At 39.1% G+C, this 20866-nt stretch overlaps 1 protein-coding gene across 4 annotated transcripts in view; it reads left to right on the forward strand.

Moving 5' to 3' along the window:
• SORCS2 (sortilin related VPS10 domain containing receptor 2) overlaps positions 1-20866 on the forward strand; it is a 1257082-nt gene that overhangs the window by 1084842 nt on the left and 151374 nt on the right. For all 4 annotated transcript variants that reach the window (XM_043971225.1, XM_043971226.1, XM_043971227.1 and 1 more), the window contains exon 11: positions 16762-16864. In XM_043971225.1, the coding sequence (XP_043827160.1) occupies positions 16762-16864 (103 nt within the window). The remainder of the gene's footprint in view (positions 1-16761; positions 16865-20866) is intronic.

Genomic DNA, 20866 nt, shown 5'->3' on the forward strand with positions numbered 1-20866 from the left:
AAAAACAAAATGTAAAACTGGACCACTTGGACTTTTTTGTGTGTTATGGTGGAAAGGGCACTGCTAGTTTGGGAGCCAGGCAGATTGAGTTCTAGTCTCAATTTTGTCACTAATCCACTGGTTGTCTTGAATGACTCACCACCTCCCTTTTCTAAACTTCAATTTCCTCAACAATAGGATCTATAAAACCCATTCCAGTCTTCCCTGTCCCTGATTTTGTTACAATTGGGATTAAGAGAAACAGTGGGCATCCTGTTTTATAATGTGGTAGACAGTCTATGCTGACATTTTCTTCCTACTGACAACACTTAGTTTTATAATATAAATGGTTTGTAGTGAGCTAGATATATAGATATATTTAGTGAGTAACTATATAAAAAGCACTTGACTATACATTATTCCATCTGATCTTCAGGTTGACCCCATAAAATAGGTGGTAGTAGTAATAATAATAATAATAATAATAATAATAATAATAATAATAATAATATCAATCAACCCTCCATTTGTATGCCACTTCAAAGTTTACAAAGACCTTTCCAGAGAAAGGTCCATGAATCATCTTCATCTACTGGGCAGAGGTAGGAGGTAGAGGTATTGATTTCAGAGCCATCTTCGTAGAAGAGATCATCAAATGAAGTCTGCACACCAGAGGCCAGTGAACTCAACTTTGCCTCCTGAAACAATTATGAACTAGATTATGAAAGGGATGGTTACTGAAAATCTAGAAAGAGAAAAAATTTCAGAATCAAAATGTTTTGTCTAGATTAAGTTATTCTGGATTAACTACATTCCCCCTTTTTTTTTTTTTGAGCAGGTTACTTGGTTAGGGAATGTTGTGCATAGAGTTTACCTAGACTATAGCAAAGCATTTGACAGTTCTCTTATGGTATGTTTGTGGACATGATGAACAGATGTGAGATAGAAAAACCTAAGGGAGATTCAGACAGGTTTTTTCTATAGTTGTTGACTGAATTTTGTGTTTATTCTACTAGCTAAGTTCTACTCAGGCATCTTAATGAGTACTCGGACACAGCTAATGAATATTTAACCATGATACCAGCAGACCTCATCCCAAGATCCAGAACATTCGATGTGTATCTAACAAAAACTGAAGAGATTTAGATATCAGTTTGAAATTAGGGTATGTGGATGGTCCAGCTCACATGAGGACTTTCCCAGTATCTTGTGTCTCCACACCCACCATCAATAAATAGCCTTTTTCTTAGCCAGCAGTTCCCTTATTTTCTTTCTTTTCTTCTCTAGACACTTTAATGGGAACTTAGACACAGCACATTAATATTTAATCATACTACCCCACCTCCTCTCAGGACCTCAAGGGAAGAGAAAGGAGGTGAGGAGGCAAGGGTTAGTCTGTTTTCCCTTCATTCTGTTGAAGGCAGAGGCAGCAGGAGAATTGTTTCTCCAAATCTCAGTCTAACCATTGATTGAAGCTGTAAATAAGCTTCCACTACAGACAGATGTGCCAAGTTAATGAGGATGAAGAGATGGAATGTTTTCTAAAATCAGATACCTATAGATTCTTAAATAGGGGGAAAGGGAAGACCCAGGATCTCTCCTGTAATGTCAGTCCACCATGCTCTCACTGGACCTTGACATCTCCATCACTGAACTGGGAATATTAATATTTGCCCTAGAGTATCTGTGTGATGTACACTCCAACATGTAGGGAAAAGAATGGAATTTTCTCCTGGGATTTCTGATGCCTACAATGCCTTCTAACACATTTCTGCCATTTGAAAGCCCAGCCATCCTTTTCAATGGAGGTCTATGACCACTCCTTCAGAAAGTCTTACCTAATTCGCTCATCTTCAGAATCCTAGACTCCATCTCTCTCTTCTGCAAATTCTCATAATAATTTCTTTATCTCTCATGCACACAAAAACCCTGAAATGGTTTAGACAATCATCAAAAAAAAATTTAACAAACACCTCTCATTGTCAGGCCCTGTGCTAGGCAGTGTAGATACAAAGTAAAAATGATACTGTACCTGTTCACAAGGAGCTTACATTCTATCAGTGGAGACAACATATACTTATAAAATAAATGAAGGAAAGAATGAAAAATAAAATTTGTTAAGCAATTTCTACGTATAGAGCATTGCTCAGAGTGCCAGAGATAAACACAGCAAAGCGAGACAGGCCAAGTTCTCACTGAGTTCACATTCTTACGGTGGAGACACATATATAAGCTTCAGCTACAAATAATATGGATAGGTCCCATGGTCATTGGGGGTGCAGCAGCAAAGTAGATAGAAATACATCTTCCCTAACATCATTTTTACTCCTAAAATCATGTCTATATCAATATTGAGCCATTTGACTGCCAAAGAAGTTGGTGGTGAGAATTGTCCTTTCTGAGACCTCAGTAGCTGTCACTGCATCACCCACAGAAGCAGGTGCCAAGCTGCATATCCCCAGGAAGTACTTCCCAGGATGATGGATGTGGGCAATGGACTGGAAGAAGGAAAAGTGATCGAGGGGAAAGAGAGAATCTGTCTCCAACATTTAGCTGTTGGTATTGTTGTTATTAGTATATGCATACTAGATGCACAACAAACATTTTATCTTTGCATATGAATCATAACTCCACCCTCTATACTCTGAGCTCCTGAAGGATGGATACCATGGACCATGTCTCATTTACTTTTTTCTCTCACCTAGGGACTAGCCTGTGCTAAATTTTAAATGTGGAACTGAATCAGCATTCATGGTTCTACTTTAACAATCTATGATTTCATCAGTGGATGTAGGTATACCCCCCCCCAAAAAAAAAGCTGCATTAGACCTAAAATTTTAGGGACATTAAAGGCCTTGGTCAAAGTAATTCCATCAGTTCACCTGAAATCCCTAGTATTGATTCTAAGTCATTGTTTCCAGGAAATACAATTAAAATATTTTGGCTCAAAGGGCAAAACTAAGACCATTGTTGGGGATGGGGGCAGGGTGTGTAAAAAGGGTGGGGAAAAAAATCTGTTCAGTAGTGGGTACAAACTTCCTAATATTGTGATATATAAAACAGTGCCTTGGGAAGTAGTGAGCTCCCCATTAATGAATGCCTTCAAGGAAAGGCTTGAAAAGGAGAGTCAGGCTTCAGTGTCCCATCTGACTCTGAGATTCTGTATCTCAAAGGATCCATGATTTCATCTATGTAGACTGTTGATTCAGATTTCAATCCCTTTGTGATGCAACAACCAATGAGAATTCCAAGACTGAAAAACTGATCACTATAGCATCCTACCTAGTCATAAGAGATGACCTTCCTAATAACTCTCCAGCTTTGTAGGATGCTCCAGAGCTGAATTTTAGCTAGTATAGCTTTTGAAAACCCAGGACTCCTTCTACCCCAAATTTCATTGCTCTCTAAAATATAAATACATTCTCTGAAAGGCAGCATATTAAAACATCCTCGGTTATCAGCAGATTAGTAGAGAGTAGAGTCCTGATTTATAGAATAGGAACTAAGGGAAAAGACTAGTCCAGAGCATCAGGCAATACCAAGGAGTGTAGACCCAGTGTGGGCTATAACTATGGGGAGAGAACTTGGCTATTAGTGGGCAGTATCAGAACCCTGTGTGCCTTGGGAGAGAAAAAAGGGCAACAGAAGGGGAGGTGTGTGTGTGAGCTCCTGAACACTGAAGATTTTTGCCTAAGGCTTTCCCTGACCTTTGTATGGTGAAAGGGCTCAGTAGTCTAATAATTACAGGAGACAGAATGTTAGTAATTATTCTAAGCTTGGGTAGTAAATCAAACTTAGTAAGATTAAATACTCCCATAGCAGTCCAGAAAATGATACCCTGATTGATAGGGTCAGAATGGGGGAAACTAGGCTGTATATCATCTTCCCTGCAGAAAAGGTGTTGGCGCTACTTTCAGTCTTTATCCAACACCAGCTACACACAAGATCTGTGCAATATTCTTTCTCGGGCTCATAGCTTTGCAAGCTGGAAGAAGCCTTAGAGACAACTAAAATCTATGCCATTTATTTGGGAGAGGATGAAAACAAGTCCTAGAAAGGGAAAGCAACTTACCCAGGTTACAGAGAAGGCAAAGGCAGAATTTGAATTCCAGATTCAGTAGCAGAGGCAAGATTTTATTTCTTTCTGGAGCAAAATGCCCCCAGCCCTTGAAGCACTTAAAATCTGGGAGGAAAAATAAGCCATAGATATATAGTTATATAGATACAGTGTGAAATAGAACATTAGAGTGGGGCAAATGAAGTAGTATGACAGTTTAGGGGAGGGAAAGACCAGTAATGAATGGGTAAAAGAAATTGAGTTGAGGGGCAGCTAGGTGGTGCAGTGGATGGAGCACAGGCCCTGGAGTCAGGAGTACCTGAGTTCAGATCTGGCCTCAGACACTCAACACTTACTAGCTGTATGACCTTGGGCAAGGACTCCAGGCACAAGAAGGGATGTAAGAAAGCACAGAAGTAGAAAAGTGGAAGATATGTTCAGTAAAATGGATAATCTTTCTGGGTTGAAGTGGAAGTCCGGCAAAGGGGAACTGTGCACAAGTAGAGAGGAGGTGTCAAACACAGGGCTCCCGGCATTGCAGACAACACAGCACAGAGGAGTGCTAAGTCAATATGTGGCCCTTAGGGATCCTCACCTAAAGTTTAGTGACCCTTGTTTTTTATGTTAATTTTACACCAGTGGAGAAGGGTATACACAGATTGTGGGGAACCTAAAATTCCAGGCTGAACAAATTTGGACTTCATTCCATAAAGAGTTGGGGATACTTGAAGTATTTTGAGCAAGAACCAACATAGTTAAAGAGTAGAGTGGAGTAGTGGCAAGAACCTTGGACTAGGAATCAGGAGACATGTTCAGATCCCTGTTCTCCCATTCACTAGCTATGAGACCTTATACAAAGCATTTATCCTGCCTAAGCCTCAGTTTCCTATTCTGCAAATGGAAGGTCTAGTATACCTAAGTTGTTGTTGTTGTTGTTTTCTTTTTCATAAAATGTCTTCTGTTTCCTAAACTGAATTTTATTATAAACATTAAGGTCTGTTTAATGAATAAGTTGTGCAAGGTATTTTGTTCTTCTCACAGGAAGGATAGTATATCAATGAAAAATGATACCAAGATAAAAATAGTATTGAGAAGGAAAGCCAACTGAGAACTCTGACATTCCAATTTAGTAATAATTACCTCCAATAGGGACTGAATTTCAAGTGAAAGCCCCCTCTCATTATTCAGCATCTGTACAAAGGCATTTTGTTGTATTGGAATGGACCCTGTAGCTGAGGTCAATTGACTCATGACTAATAGCTAGCATTTATGTAGCACTTTAAGGTTTGCAAAGTAGTTTATATCATTATTTCTGAGAAAATTCCTATCCTACTCTCAAGGCCTCAGTTTCCCAATCTGTAAAATAAGAATGTCAGACTAGGTAGTTATCACTAAAGGTTCCTTTCAAGTAATTTTTATTGCCATTGTCTAATGTCTCTTATAGATCTAATTCAAAGCCCTTTGAGCTCTGATGTTCTAAATTCTAAGGTCTCTTTTTGATACAGGTTAGATATGTGGACACTGAGGTCTGGTCCCACTCTGAGATTCTGTGATTCTATCTTTCAGGCTTATCAGAGAGTCTCTTAAATGTTAACTTCATCATTTTCTCCTTAAGTAGCCTCACTATAAATGCCATCTGGTGACTTTTGCTTTATTGATGAGCAATGTTAATGATTAGGTGTATACAACAAATTATATTATTAGTCAATCTGGGAATTGTTCAGACCTCTCCTCTCTCCTTATTTCCATTCTCTACCTCCTCCATGTCATATCTTTAGCATGGGAAGATAGAGTGGATGGGATGAATCAAGGTAGGTGAGGTATCCTAGCACACTTGACCCACAGGGGCCTCTTAACTCCTCTGCCCTTTAGTATCTCACTCAGAGGTTAGATAGTGAATGATGTGCAGTGGAACTCAAAAATCAATCTAGGAAGGTGAGACAAAATATATAATCAATAAGCATTTATGAAGTACAGCCTAGGTTTCCAGGACTGTGCTAGGCTATGGGGAATACAAAGACAAAAATGAAGTTACCCTAAAGGAGCTCACATTTAGACAAGTGAAAATATCACTAATGGTGCAAGTCAACATAGGACCAGCTGAATAAGTGGTACAGATAGTAAGCTATATCATGTCCTGGAGGAGCTATAGGAGTTTAGAGCTAGAAGGGACCTTAGCACATGAAATGCCTAAACTAGAAAGGACCTCAGAACCCATCAATTTCAACCTTTTCTTGAATAAGAATCCCCTCCACAATATTCTCCCAAAATACTCATCTAAACTCAGACTTCCAAGGAGAGAGCACTCTCTACCTCTTGAGACATCACATTCTACTTTTAGATAATTCTAATTATTAAGAAATTATTTCTCCTAGCCCTTCCCTCTAGAGTTAAGAAGAACAAGGGAATTCATCTCCCACAAGACAACCTTTCAAATGCTTAAAGACAGCTATCATGTCCCCCAATGTCTCCTCCAGGCAAAAAGAAACCCCTCAATTCTGTTAACCAGTCCTTTCCTCTCTGTAGAATGCATGTTACCTTGTTAATACCCTTAACATAGTACTGCACACAGAGGCTGATCTTATACAGAAGGGACCTTAAAACATAGGAAGTTAGTACTAGAAAGGGCTTTAGAATATTGGATGTTAGAGCTAGAAGGGACTTAGAACATAGAATATTACCACTGGACAGGACTTTAGAACACAGGCTGTTAGACTTAGAGGGAACTTTCAAAAATAGGATGTTAGAGCTAGAAGGGACTTTGGAACATAGGATGTTAGAACTGGAAGGACTTTAGAGCATTGAATCTAGAATGTTCAAGCTTACTGGGGCTTTAAAGATTACTGAGCCCTTCATTTTATACTTCAGGTCAGGCTGATCAGGGATCTTGGGGAGAAGTGGGATTTGATATCTATCTTAAAGAATAGATAAAATTGAGGAAAGTGGGCATTCCAAGCTTTGGGGTGGTAGGGTATGTGGCATGACAGCACTGCGAGCAAGGATGATGGAATAAGAAGGCTCATTAGGAAAATAAATGAGTAAAGCAATAAGTAAAGCATCCTGAGGTCTACAGATTCCTAAGGGTTCCCTGAATCAGTTTCAAGGAGTTAGTGAACTTCTATGGAGAAAAAAAAAATCTTTATTTTCACTAATTACTAACTCAAATTTAGCATTTTATTTAGTTTTTCATTTCAAACCAAAACATGATTCTGAGAAAGGGTTTATAGACTTCACCAGAATTTCAAAGGGGTCTAAGACACACAAAAATATTAAGTACCTCTGGTCTAGAAATTAGAATATGTGATAGGGTATAGTGGGTGATAAGACTGGAAAGGTAAATTGAAACCAGATTGTAGAGGATCTTAAGTGACAGGCTAAGTTGTTTGGATTTAATGGCATTGAGAAAGGGACCTGGCAGAATCTGAGAAAATTGGTGCACCAATACCTTGTTACATGCAGAATAGCACCAGCCCTGGAATCAGGAGGACCTCAAAAAAATACTATTATTGGAAATATGAATTCAAACTTTTTGGGGCAGCTAGGTGGCACAATGGATAGAGTACTGGCCCTGGATTTGGGAGGACCCGAGTTCAAATACGGCCTCAGACACTTAACACTTACTAGCTGTGTGACCCTAGGCAAATCACTTAACCCCAATTGCCTCACAAAAAAAAAAATAGAGAGAGAGAGAGAGAGAGAGAGAGAGAGAGAGAGAGAGAGAGAGAGAGAGAGAGAGAGAGAGAGAGAGAAAGGGACCTGGAGGGCTTGACTTCAGTAGTTCTAATCCATGATTTTCCATTCCCTATGACCTTTGACAAGTCATTTCCCCTCTTTGGGCTTTAGTTTCTTATTTCATTGAATAAGGAGGTTGAATTTAATAATCAGTAAGAAGTCTTCCAGCTCTCAAAATCTATGAGTCCTATGACATAATTATTCACAACTGGTAGAAGGTTCTGATGGAAGATGGGAACAGAATAACATTTCTGTATCACTATATTATCACCTTTTTATCCATATTTTCTTTGTCCTCCCTGATCATGAATACTTGTGAGTTGCTTCAATTCAGCTCCTCATTCTCAGAGGTAGTTAATCATTTTTTAATGCTGTACTTCTGAGCTGTTGAGCTGTATCCAATTTTGGAGTCTGACACTTTGGAAGGCCTTGCTGTATTCCTCTCCACTGTGGAGGAAACAGTGGGATACCCTTAATCATCAGAACTCAGAAATTGGAAACAGCTCAAACAGCCCAAGAGTAACCATGTGGCCGGATAGAAAGATGCAAGGAAATACTTAGAGAATAGGGCTTCATTTTGTTCTGTAAGGCATCAAAGATATTCTTTCCAACTTTGGATAACTGGAGAAATGCTTAAAGGGATTTCTTTCCTTTAGGTATTATTTTTTTTCTTCAATGAGAAACTTATATTCACACTCAAGTGTACAAGCTAAATTCTATTAGTTGGTTATTTAATCAACTGTAGCTCTGCTGACTGGCACTTCTCAACCTCTCTGGTACAATTGATAATTGTTCATAATGATGACCCTGAGGCAGTTCGAGAATTTTGAAATGCCTTCTCAATCATCAAAGAAAGATTCAATTACATTTGGTGTCATTTTGATGCCAAGTATATTTTATTACATCCCAATTCTTTGAAAATTGGCCATCTGTGTATGGTGTGGTGGTAAGCACTCTGAGTCAGAAGACCTAGCTTCAAGTTTTTATTCTGCCACATATTACATGGATTACTTTTTTTTAAAAAAATTACTCCAAGCCTTTAGGCCTCTGTTTCCTCATTTGTAAAACTAGGGTCGTTATCTCTGCCGACTGGGGTGGGTTGTTGGGATGGTCATATGAAATTATACTAATAGACATGTCTTGTATATAGAAGCGCTTTGCAAACTTATATTTTTGCTTCTTAATAGCAAAAACTATACAAATAGAGGCTACTGTAACCAGTATGTTTGTATTGCCAGAGGTAAAGGATTTAGAACTAGGTCTTCAAGGTCATCTAGCCCCGCTACCTCAATTTATATTCTTTTAAAATATTAACATAGTTAATAAGTAATGATAAACAATGTTTTGAGTTGATTATGTCAGTTGTGATTAATAACGTCCCTGCTAATGAACTCTAACATTCTACTTCTGAAACATTAAAAAATGCAGTTAAATGACTTAGTTGAAAACAAAATAGTAACAACTTTTATTTCAATAGCACCTTGAGGCTTATAGAGCACTAACTTGCCAGTAGTATAAATCAGATGCATTACTTGAATTTGTGACATATAAAAAGCTCATGATAATTTCTGGGTAATTAATCAATTTATTAGAGTAGCTAGGTGGTACAGTGGATAGAGCACTGACCCTGGAGTCAAGAGGACCTGAGTTCAAATCACCTCTGACACTTATTACCTGTGTGACCAAGGGCAAATCACTTAACTCCAATTGCTTTAAACATCCAAGGCCATCTCCAGTTATATATGTGTGTGTGCATATGCATGTGCATATATGTGTATGCATGCATAGGCACGCACATATCATGTATATGTGAATATACATGTGTGTATACATACATGTAAATACATATATACATGTGTGTATCTTGCCATTGGACCCAGATGGCTCTGGAGAAGAGAGAAAGGTTGGTGACCTTGCACAGCCCTCTCTCACTGAAATCCAGTTCAGTGCTAGTCAGGACATCACCCCAATGTCATAGTCCTCTTCAAGAATAAAGAATAAATGGGGCAGCTAGGTGGCACAGTGGATAGAGCACCAGCCCTGGAGTCAGGAGGACCTGAGTTCAAATCTGGCCTCAGACACTTGACACTTATTAGCTGTGTGACCTTGGGCAAGTCACTTAAACACAATTGCCTCACCAAAAAAAAAAAATTAAGAATAGAGAACAAACAACATCAACAACAATCAAATTATTAATCATGCTAGCATATAATTAATAAAAGGGGTCAGTGGCATTCTTGAATGCCAAAGACACTTCATAAAACCCACTCAACTCTTAAATGCCCTTGGAAGAATGGGTGTTCCTTAGGGTAGAAATCTATTCTGATTGGTTAACAATTAATGGAAAAAATGAATATTGTAATGAGAGTTGGATCTATTCTAATGAGGGAAAGGAGAGACATGATTTTGATCATGTCAATTACCCCCAGCCTTGGGAAATCTAGACTAAGGACCTATCCCTGTGCCTGAGTGGGGTACAATGGGCTGTAAGGTTTTCTAGTTGTGTGCAGTAACAACTCCACCTAGATAAAACAGTCTAGGTGGGATACATTTTTAGGAAAGGTCAGGGATCTCCCCAATAATTTCTTATTTAATAGTTATTTCTCTCAAATTTTAAAGATGCCACCAATAAGTAGAGATGATTCTGCTAAGAGAGACAGAGAGGGATGAAAGAGAGGGAGAAGGAGGAGGGGGAGAAGGAGGAGGAAAAGAAGAGGGAGGGAGGAAGGAAGGAAGGAAGGAAGGAAGGAAGGAAGGAAGGAAGGAAGGAAGGAAGGAAGGAAGGAAGGAAGGAAGGAAGGAAGGAAGGAAGGAAGGAAGGCAGCCGAGGAGAGTGAGAAAGAGAGAGGAAAGAGACAGACAGAGAGAGAAAGAGAGAGAGCGAGATGAACAAATGAATACAGATATAGTTGTGCTCCTGAAATTTGGAGTGTTTCTACATTATCTGAGATTAACAAGGAGAAATTCCTCTGACCATAGGCATCTCTCTTTTTTTTTTTCAGTATGGTAATCATCAGGAAAGTAACTAGAAATATATTTGCATATGCTTCCCCTGGGTATCCAGTGTCTTGTGGTACTATCCTTAAGGACAGAGGGTCAGTGTTACAGAAAAGCTTGAGTCTATAATGAGAAGGATTTTCAGATATCTTCCTATAAACAGGTCTAATATGATACTTGTTCAGAAGCTCTACCCACCACGTGAAGGGCATGCTTGAGAACCCAGAGTCTTTTGTTTTTGTTTTTGTTTTTCAGATTTATATCTTTTAAAAGTCTAAGTTGCTAAATGAGCCCTCTGTGTATCCATCCACATCAGAGCATTAAAAAGGTTATCCCTTTATATTGACAGAAGAATTTGTGTTTTTTGTTGTTAGAATTTTGATCTTGACAATATCTAATAGATCTGTAGATGAGAGTAAGCATAAATAGAAGGAGCAAGGAAAAATTGAAGGAAGGAGGGAAGGAGGAAAGGAAGGGAGGGAGCGAGGAAGGAAGGAAGAAGGAAGGAAGGAAGGAAGGAAGGAAGGAAGGAAGGAAGGAAGGAAGGAAGGAAGGAAGGAAGGAAGGAAGGAAGGAAGGAAGGAAGGAAGGAAGGAAGGGAGGGAGGGAGGGAGGGAGGGACAGGTGTTATTATTGATGTGGATACAGTGATAAAGATTTCAGTCTGGGATGTATTTTTGTTCCATTTTTCTGAATTAGAAAAAGCTCTTTACCCCCTCAGTATTAAGCTCCTTGTTTAACAGAAGGACACAAACCCTGACTGGCATTCCTCATTATTTTGCTTTCCTGTGTGACCTCAGCCAGATCCCATAAGCTCTCTGTGCTCCCAACAAATGGGAGCAGTGACATGTGGGAACAATCACTTCCCTTGCTGTATTCTGAGCTCTGTGGATACAGGCTGAGTTTGGAAACCCTCCGGGAATTCATTTTGTAAATTGAGATTTCATCAGACTTCTCTGTTTGGATCAGGGCCACTTTCTGCTGTTTCTAAGGTGTACACAGAGGAAGTTCCAAAGGTGGGAGGGTAAGAAAGATAGGGATCGACTGAGAAAGAGGAGAGGAGTGCACCAGCAGACTCAGCCTGCAGTTTTCTGAGTCTACACTCAAAAATTAGTCTTAGAACCACCAAAATGGTTGAGTGAAGAGTGGTTTAAAACACTTTCCTTTTCTCATTTCTATGATCTATACATGATTTATCAAATTTTAAACTTATAACAAGATGCAGAATAGCTTAGCCAGTCTTGGAGTCAGAGAACCTGGTCCAAGTACTACTTCTAACATATACTAAACCATATGACTATGGCCATATCACTTAACCTCTCTGTGCCTCAGTTTCCCCATCTGTAAAAGGAGGGGTAGGGGTGGAATTGATGGCGTCTAAGGTACTCTCACTCTAAATCTATGATCCTCTCATTTTCTGAAACTCTCAGTACCCCAGTCAACTGACTATCTGAGACTATAAATTTCAGAAGTCACTATATTGTTAGATTATACTCCAACATCCTTCCTTCCTTTATCTCCCCCCAAAATATATCTATAATATCTATATATGATATATAATAGATATATATCAATAGATATAGAAAATATATCCATATTATCTATAATGTATATATGTATATCCATAGTTACTATGTATACACACATGTGCATATGTGTGTACATAATATAGTCTATATACATACATATATAGAGATATATGTGTATATATATATGAACATACATGCATGTGTGCGCGTGCACACATATATACATAAAATAGCAACAATGTGTTCTCTCCATGAGGCAGAAAATAGTGTTCCAGCACAAGGTAAAATGAACCAATCATGAGAAAACATTAGAATGTGAGTGAAAATAACCTCCCACACTTCAAGACACTATGATTTAATAAAGTATCAGCAATTTAAGAAAAATCAATTAACACCAATTTAATCAATAATCAGCATTCCCTCCAGGACTTAGTAAACAGTCTTTATGCATTTATAGAATCAGAGGATTTAGAATAGAAAGCAGTGACTTGACCAAAATCTGTTTGGTGGTGGTAGTGGTGGTCGTCATTGTCCTTCATTCTCAAAGAGGACCATGGCATCATAACTTGCAGTGAATTGGATTTAAGTGAGGGAGGACCGTGCAAGGTTACCAGCCTCACTCTCTCCTCCAGAGCCATCTGGGTCCAGTGGAAATTTATACATCAGGATGACTGGAGATGGCCCTGGATGTTTAAGGCAATTGGGATTAAGTGACTTACCTAGGGTCACACAGCTACTGAATGGCTCAGGTAAGATTTGAACTCAGGTCCTCCCAACTTCAGTGCCAAAGTGCCACCTGGCTGCCCCCACCAAAATCCTACAAATAGTAAGGAGAAAAACTGGAATTCTTGAATCCAGGTCCTCTGCATCCAACACTAATGCTATTTTGCACAGTACTCATTGCTTTTGGTTAGCTAGGTGGTACAGTGGATACAGTGCTGGACCTGGAGTTAAGACTCATCTTCCTGAGTTCAAATTTGACCCCAGACACATACTAGCTGTATGACCCTGGGCAAATCATCTAACTCTGTTTGCCTCAGTTTCCTCATCTGTAAAATGAATTGGAGAAGGAAATGGCAAACCTTTCCAGTATCTTTCCAAGAAAACACCAAATGGGGTCACAAAACATCAGGCCTGACTAAAACAACTCAACAACAATAACCTTGCTGTTAAAAACAAAACAAAACAAAACAAAACAAAAACATTGCTTTATGGTCAACATTCTCATGATACATCTTTCATACTTAGCTAGTCCAGTTCTTTGAGATTCCCAGTTAACCTTCATGTCTACCTATGAAAACCTTTCCAGCTTGTTAGGGCCTGTAAAAACTCATCTTTTGTTGGCAGAGGCTTTAAGAACATCCAGGTCATAATAAGTCACCAGAGGCAACTTAGGTGAAAGATTAGAATAATGATCATAGTAATAATTCTCTGCATCTTAATGGCATTTTCTGAGCCAGGAATTTTTTCTAAATATCATCCCCTTTTTATTCCCACAGAAATGCTGTATATTTATTAAGGCGGGTATTCTAATCCCCTTTTTGTTGTGAGGAAAATGAGGCAGAGAAAATCAAGTGATTTGCCTAAGCCCAGTGACTGTGGAGCAGCCAGGGCTGTCCTGATTCCTAATTCAATCTCTTGAGGGCAGGGATAATTAACCAGGGGTCTGTGAACTTGTTTATACATACATGTATGCATGTATATGTACATACATGACTATATTTATATAGATAAATATATACATATATATGACCAGTATTTCAATATATTTGGTTTCCCTTGTACTCAATCAGTCAACAAGTATTTATTAACCAGTTCCTGTGTGCCAGACATTGTGCCAAGCACTGGAAATGCAAATACAAGCAAAATTTGGTGATTTCCATAAGGAAAAAGGTTTCGCCCATATCCTGATGTTTCCTGGAATTTATACTCTTGTAACAGGAGAATTAACCCCAATAGGAAATTTACAGAAGGTCTATCCAAGAACTTTTGCATCTTAGAAATGTTCCAAATCACAGTTTTGTTCTTTATAGAGTGAATAAGGAGTGGCCTGTTCAAATATATGAAAGGTAGTTTTGTATGCGAGATCTTTAGGAGAATTCAAATCTAAGAAAAAAAAGGTTATCACTGGGTCATTAACCCTCCTTGTATGTAAGCAGTATATTTCATAGGATCATTAAACATCAGAACTAGGAAGAAACTTAGGATAAATACCATAGACTGTCAAATGTGCCAAGATCCTAGAACAAAGAAGATAGAATGTCAGAGGACAAAGAACAGAGGATGCCAGGAGTGGGAAAACCCTAGGACAAAGAACAGAGAATACCAGAGGTGGGAAGACCTGAGGACAAAGAACAGAGAAAGTTAGAGTTATGAGGGAACTTTAGAAAAATTAATATAGTATGCCCAAGCTAGAAGGGACTTCAGAACTAGAATATAGATGTCTAAGCTATGGATCTGCGGAGCTATGTCTGATCTTGGATCATAGTATATAGCATTAGAGCTGAAATGAACTTCAGAACCAAGAAACCGTGAAAGATAGAAGAAGCCTTAGAGATGACCAAACCCAACCCTTTCACAAGAGGCCCAGATAAGTTAAGTAGTTTGTCCTGTACAGGGTTGGTCCACAAAAATGGACATAGCCAAGGTTCAAACCCAAGTCTTCTGATTAAAGTCCCATTTATTTTTAAGCAAAATATTGATAGGACATAATTTATACATGAAGCCTTTATGGAGCTATGCCTTCAGGAGCCCAAAATAATTCTAACAACCTCTTTTTTAAAAACCATGAGATCTTTCTGAATTCCTCTCATTATTTGATTTTGTTTTAAATTTATCAAGTAGTGTTACTGGACAGATTGTTACTGTCAATCTTGCAAGACCCATAGATAACTGGGAATCATGTGGGGGAGAGTGGCAGCTAGCAAGGAATAGATCCATCCCAACTCACTTCCTCTCCTGAGTCCAGACAGTTATTCTCTCACAAGTTGGCATGGGCCCCTCATTTCACCCAACCAGTCCCTGGAGGACCAAAGGTATTTGGGAGGACACCAACCCCTGTGGAACTTGTTCAATGAATCCCTTTATTCATGAGAAGAGCTTTTAATTCCTCCCAAAATGAATGTCTGACTGTTCTTAATTTTTTCTGTTTGAATAAGATATTGAGAAGGAAGCAATCCTATAGTATTGAATAAAGCACTATGTTTGGAATCAGGAGTCCTTGGTTTGGGTCTTGGCTCCCCCTTACTAACTATGTAACTCTGGGTAAGTCACTTCAAATCTCTTGGCCTTAGTTTCCTCATTGATAAATGGTTCTAATAATACTTGCTCTTCCTACTTCACAGTGGTAAGTGCGAATGACAGGATGGTTGTAAAGACTTTTGTAATAGTAAAGATTGCTATAAATAAGAGTTGTACTTGTCATCCCCTAAAACCTTACCACGGTATCCAAATAACAAGATGCAGCAAAGTCCTAGATTCTGAGTCATGAAGGCTTGAGTTCAAATCCATTTATGACATTTATTAACTCTGTGACTCGGGGCAAGTCACTTCAGTTCCCTAGGCCTCAAGTTTCATCTGTAAAAAAGGAGGTAGATTCACTGGCCTCTAAGGTCCCTTACAGCTCTCAATTTTTGATTCCATGAACCTTTAACAGTGGGCTCTCACACTCAATGCAGGTGGAGCCTTCACTCTCTTAAGTCCTTCCCTCCTGGAAAGGCTTTGAGGATGGGCCAAGTGATGGTCCATACGTCTGTTATTTGAAGACCAGCCTAGCTGAGTATAGGGAGTCTCAGCAGCAGAAGACTTGGCCACACGGAAGTGGATTTTATTTAGCAACAGCAGTTCTTTAAACCATTCACTTAACTCTGGAGGGATTTTAATCTCTGTTGGTGGAGGAGGTACCCATACCTGATGAAACTGCAGATCACTTAGGTATTGAATTAGGTGTGGTTTTATTATAATCACCATCATGGATAGAGCACTGCAAAGTGGTGAAGCCACTGGGACTAAAGTCACGAAACACTTTGGGTTTCTATACTGCCTCTGATATTTACTAGCTGTGTGACCATGGGCAAGTAACTGAAACTGCCAGCCTTAGTTTCACCATGTGTAAAATGGTGATGATGCCTGAAGTATTTATGTCATAATCTTATTGGGGGGGGGTGGCTAGGTGGCGCAGTGGATAACGCACCGGCCCTAGATTCAGGAGTACCTGAGTTCAAATCTGGCCTCAGACACTTGACACTTACTAGCTGTGTGACCCTGGGCAAGTCACTTAATCCCCATTGCCCCGCAAAAAAATAATAATAATCTTATTGGAAGTTGAAATGAGTTAATGTATAGGAAGTGCTTCACAAGCCTATGTAAATGTCAGCTATGAATTTTTCTAGTCATTATCATGTTTGATATGGCAGCATAATCTTATTCATAAGTTCAATCTTTTCTTTTACTTTCTTCCCCTCCAAGCCTGACTGCCATCTTCACCTTCACCTCCGCTGGGCAGACAATCCATATGTGTCAGGAACTGTGCATACCAAGGACACAGCACCCGGTCTGATCATGGGAGCAGGTATGTGACTGAAGAGTCCTTCCCTTCTCCCCTCCTCCTCCTCCACCACTGGTCCCTTCTTCCCTCCTCTCTCCATTTTGGAAAATAAAATGGAAGGGACAGCATGACTGCATCTCGGATGTTCTCATAGTAATTGTCACCAGGATTAGCTGAGAGGTTCCCAGTCAGGGATGACAATTGCCAGTGGAAAAACCTTGGAGGCAAGGTGTCAGCCAGCAAATTAAAAGACTTCAGCTTTAATCTTGATTCACTGAGGTGCTTTTGGATGCCAGAATACGGATTAATATCTATCCCTCAGTGGTCAGGAAATGAGATTCTCAACTGCAAGTCTTAAAAAAAAGTGATGGAGATATCAACAAGAAAGGAATAAGAAAGCACAATATATGCAAGGAGGGGAAGAAATAAACTGATAACAATTGCTCACATCTTATGTCATTTCAAAGTTTCCAAATGCCATACTCACAATGACCCTGTGAGGCAGGTAATATGAGTACAATGATCCCCACTTTACAGAGGAGAAAACTTAATTTCAGAGATGACTGCTACATGGTGCAGTGAATAGACTAGACTTGGTGTCAAGAAGACCTGAGTTCAAATCCTACCTCAGACACTACCTGTGTGACCCCAGGCAAGTCACAATCTCTGTTTGCCTCAACTTTCTCACTTGTAAAATGTTAATAATAATAATAATAATAATAATAATAATAATATCTCCCTCTCACAGTTGTTGTAAGGATCCAGTGAAATAACATATAAAAGCACCTTGCACACCTTAAAATGCTATACAAAAAATACTGTTATTGTTATTAATAGCGATAGTAATTAATGACTCATACAAAGGCATGAAACTCAGAAGTGTCAGAGTTGGAATTTAAATCCAGATCTCCTAACCCAAAGTCTAGCACTCTCTCCACTGCCTCTTAATACTAACAATAATGAGATATCTTTATCTTAAATGGAATAGCTGAAGAAGTAAAATTGAAAGCCAAGAAGGCACATTCTCAAATAACTGCTGTGTGACTTCAAGTAAGTCTGAACACCTCGCTAAGATTTCCTTTCACTATCTGTAAAATTAAAAGTTTGGACTCTGGTCTTTGAGGTCCATTCTCATATTCTACATTCTTTGTCCTTTTCTCTGTTGAATCTCTTCCCATCTTTTAAAACCTAATTTAAGTGGCTCCTCCTCATTGGTTTTGCTCTACTTTAATGCATTCATCAATAATATTGTGTATTGTGGCTGTCTGTGTCTGTATCAGATCCCCCCTCCTAGAATGTTACCTCTGTGAAGACAGGGACTGCCTTATCTCAGTTTCATGTCCCCTCTAGCACACAGCTTCCTCCACATAATAAGTGCTTAAGAAACATTCGTTGAGTTTGATTAATTTGCTTCTAAACTCCCTTCCAGCTCAAATATTTTATGAGTCTGTGGTTGCTTATAACGCCTTGAGCTATTTCAGGAAACTGCAAATGCCAGACAACTTCTAAAAAACAATCTATAATTACCATGGTGACTTCTCTCTATTGCCAATTATTATAGAGCATGACTGTGCCCCAAGTGCCTTTCATTTAAGGGATAGGCATTCCTGTACCTTCTCTCTAAAGGCTCTGTTCTTGTGCTCCTGGGAATGAACCTAAAATTCCCTTCCATCATCATCCCCCTCATGGCATTGCCCCTATGATGCTTGCAACAGTATCATTAATATAGTCCTTATATGTATATAGGACCCCAGAACTGAAAATAACCTTAGAGATCATCTCATCCAAATCCATCATTTGTTTAGGGTTCACAGAAATAAACGCAGGTTGATGTAGATGTTTAGATCCGGGAAGGTCAGGAACGTGGGTTGTCAGAGCTTAGAATATTCAGTAGGAAGCCAAAGCTGGAAGGGACGTTAGAACAAAGAACTTTTAGAGCATTATAGCTGACAGAGGTCTTAGAATATAGAATGTTGTAGCTAGAAGAAACTTTAGAAAATAGTGTCAGAAGTGGCAGGGTCTTTAATAATAATGAATAATTATCATAGGTAATATTTGTATAGCACCTACTATGTGACAGGCACTGTACCAGGAACTTCACAAATAGTATCTCATCTGATCCTCACAATGACCCTAGGAAATGATGGTTGTTATTATCCCCATTTTTACAGTTGAGCAAACAGAAGCAAAAAAGCTAAGTGAAATTCCCAGAGTCACACGGGGACAGCTAGGTGGTGCAGTGGATGGAGCCCTGGGTGTGGAGTCAGGAAGACCTGAGTTCCAATCCAGCCTCAAACACTTACTAGCTACATGACACTGCAAGTCATTTAACCCTGTTTGCCTCTGTTTCCCCATCTGTCAAATGAGCTGGAAAAGGAAATGGCAAATCACTCTAATATCTTTGCCAAGAAAACTCCAAATGGGGTCACGAAGAGTCAGACACGACTGAACGACAACAACAACCAGAGTCACATAGCTAATGAGTGTCTGAAACTAAATCTGAAATCAGGTCTCCCTGACTCAAGCCCAACACTATCCACCAGACCATGGAACTAGCTGCCCCATGGAACCTAGAACCTAGAACACCAGAACTGAAAGACAGTTGTGGTTCTTAGAATCACAGATTTTGAGTTGTAGAACTTCAAAGTAATCTAGTGCCCCTCCTCCTTATTTTAGAAATGAAGAATTCCAGAAAGGAAAAGAAACTCTTTCCAAGGTAACAAATTCCCCATTTTGCAGGCCAGTGCCCTTCCTATTCTGCCACAATGCATTAGGTCTCTCTTTAAAGATACAGGAGAGTGCGGCATTGGTTCCTCTGTGCAGGGGAATTTTGACGACTCATGAACAAGAAGAACACCAAGAGAAATATGGATGAATGAGCATTTTAAACTCTTAGTGGTCATTCCTAAGGAGCCAAGGGACCTAATGACCTACCCAAATGCTTTTATCTTTATACTTAAACAGTGCTTTGAAAACACTTGGCAATATAAGAGAGGATCTGATAAAAATTAAGGTCATATCACCCTGGCCTCACCACCCATCACCACCTAGGACACCTGCATGTCTCTAGGTCTGTGCCCCTTACCCACCCGACTTATAGACAGGGAGGGTGATTCTGATGTGGTTCATAAACTGGAATCTGCTCAATTCTATCACTGAAATGCTCATCTTTACCTGGCCTTCAAGGCCCTCTTTGATCGGAGGGCCTACTACTATAGCTTGAAGAAACACTCTGATAGAAAGGAAAGAAGTCCCTCTGTGCTCTGGGTGCCATGGAGACACCATCAAGAAGTTTAAACCTAGTTCCTTTCTCAGGACCACTCTAGGATATGATGAAGAGAGCACTGGCCTGTAGTCTGGTGACTTGGAGTCACTTCTTGTGTCTGTTACTCTCTAGTGGTATAACCATGATTGAGTCAGTTGTAATCTTTAAGCCTCAGTTTCCTCATCCATAAAATGAGGGTAATGAGATTTTTACTACCCACATCACAGGAAATCGAGGCTTAGGAAAGTGATGGACTTGTCCAAGGTCATATCTCTGGTAAAGATAGAGTCAATATTTGAACCTAAGACTTCTGATTCTAAGGCCAGAGTATTTCCTATTCTGAAATGTGGCTTCCTTGAAGAGTAAGCATTAGGTCTTATATTGTATCTTCCACAGTATCCTGCATTCTATATAGTTGGCTTTCTATAAGCCTTTGTTAATTGATTAATTGGCATTGGTAAATTATTGCTGGTTAGAGAATAGGTCCTAGTCCTGTGATTCCATTAGTATAGTATTAATATACTTTAGTATATTAGTATGTGCTCAATAGTATACATTAGTATATTATAAATATAGTATATATTAATGTACTATATATTAATATACTATATTAATAGATACCATAATATTAATTATATAATTATGATATATTGTCATATATTATCACATATTATCATATATTATAATATTGCTTTGTGAGGAAACTGCCCCTATCAATCCAAGCTGATATTTTTTCTATAACTTTTATTCTTAGAGAGTGG

Source organism: Dromiciops gliroides, chromosome 6, assembly GCF_019393635.1.
Source record: "Dromiciops gliroides isolate mDroGli1 chromosome 6, mDroGli1.pri, whole genome shotgun sequence".
NCBI classification, from domain to species: Eukaryota; Metazoa; Chordata; class Mammalia; order Microbiotheria; family Microbiotheriidae; genus Dromiciops; species Dromiciops gliroides.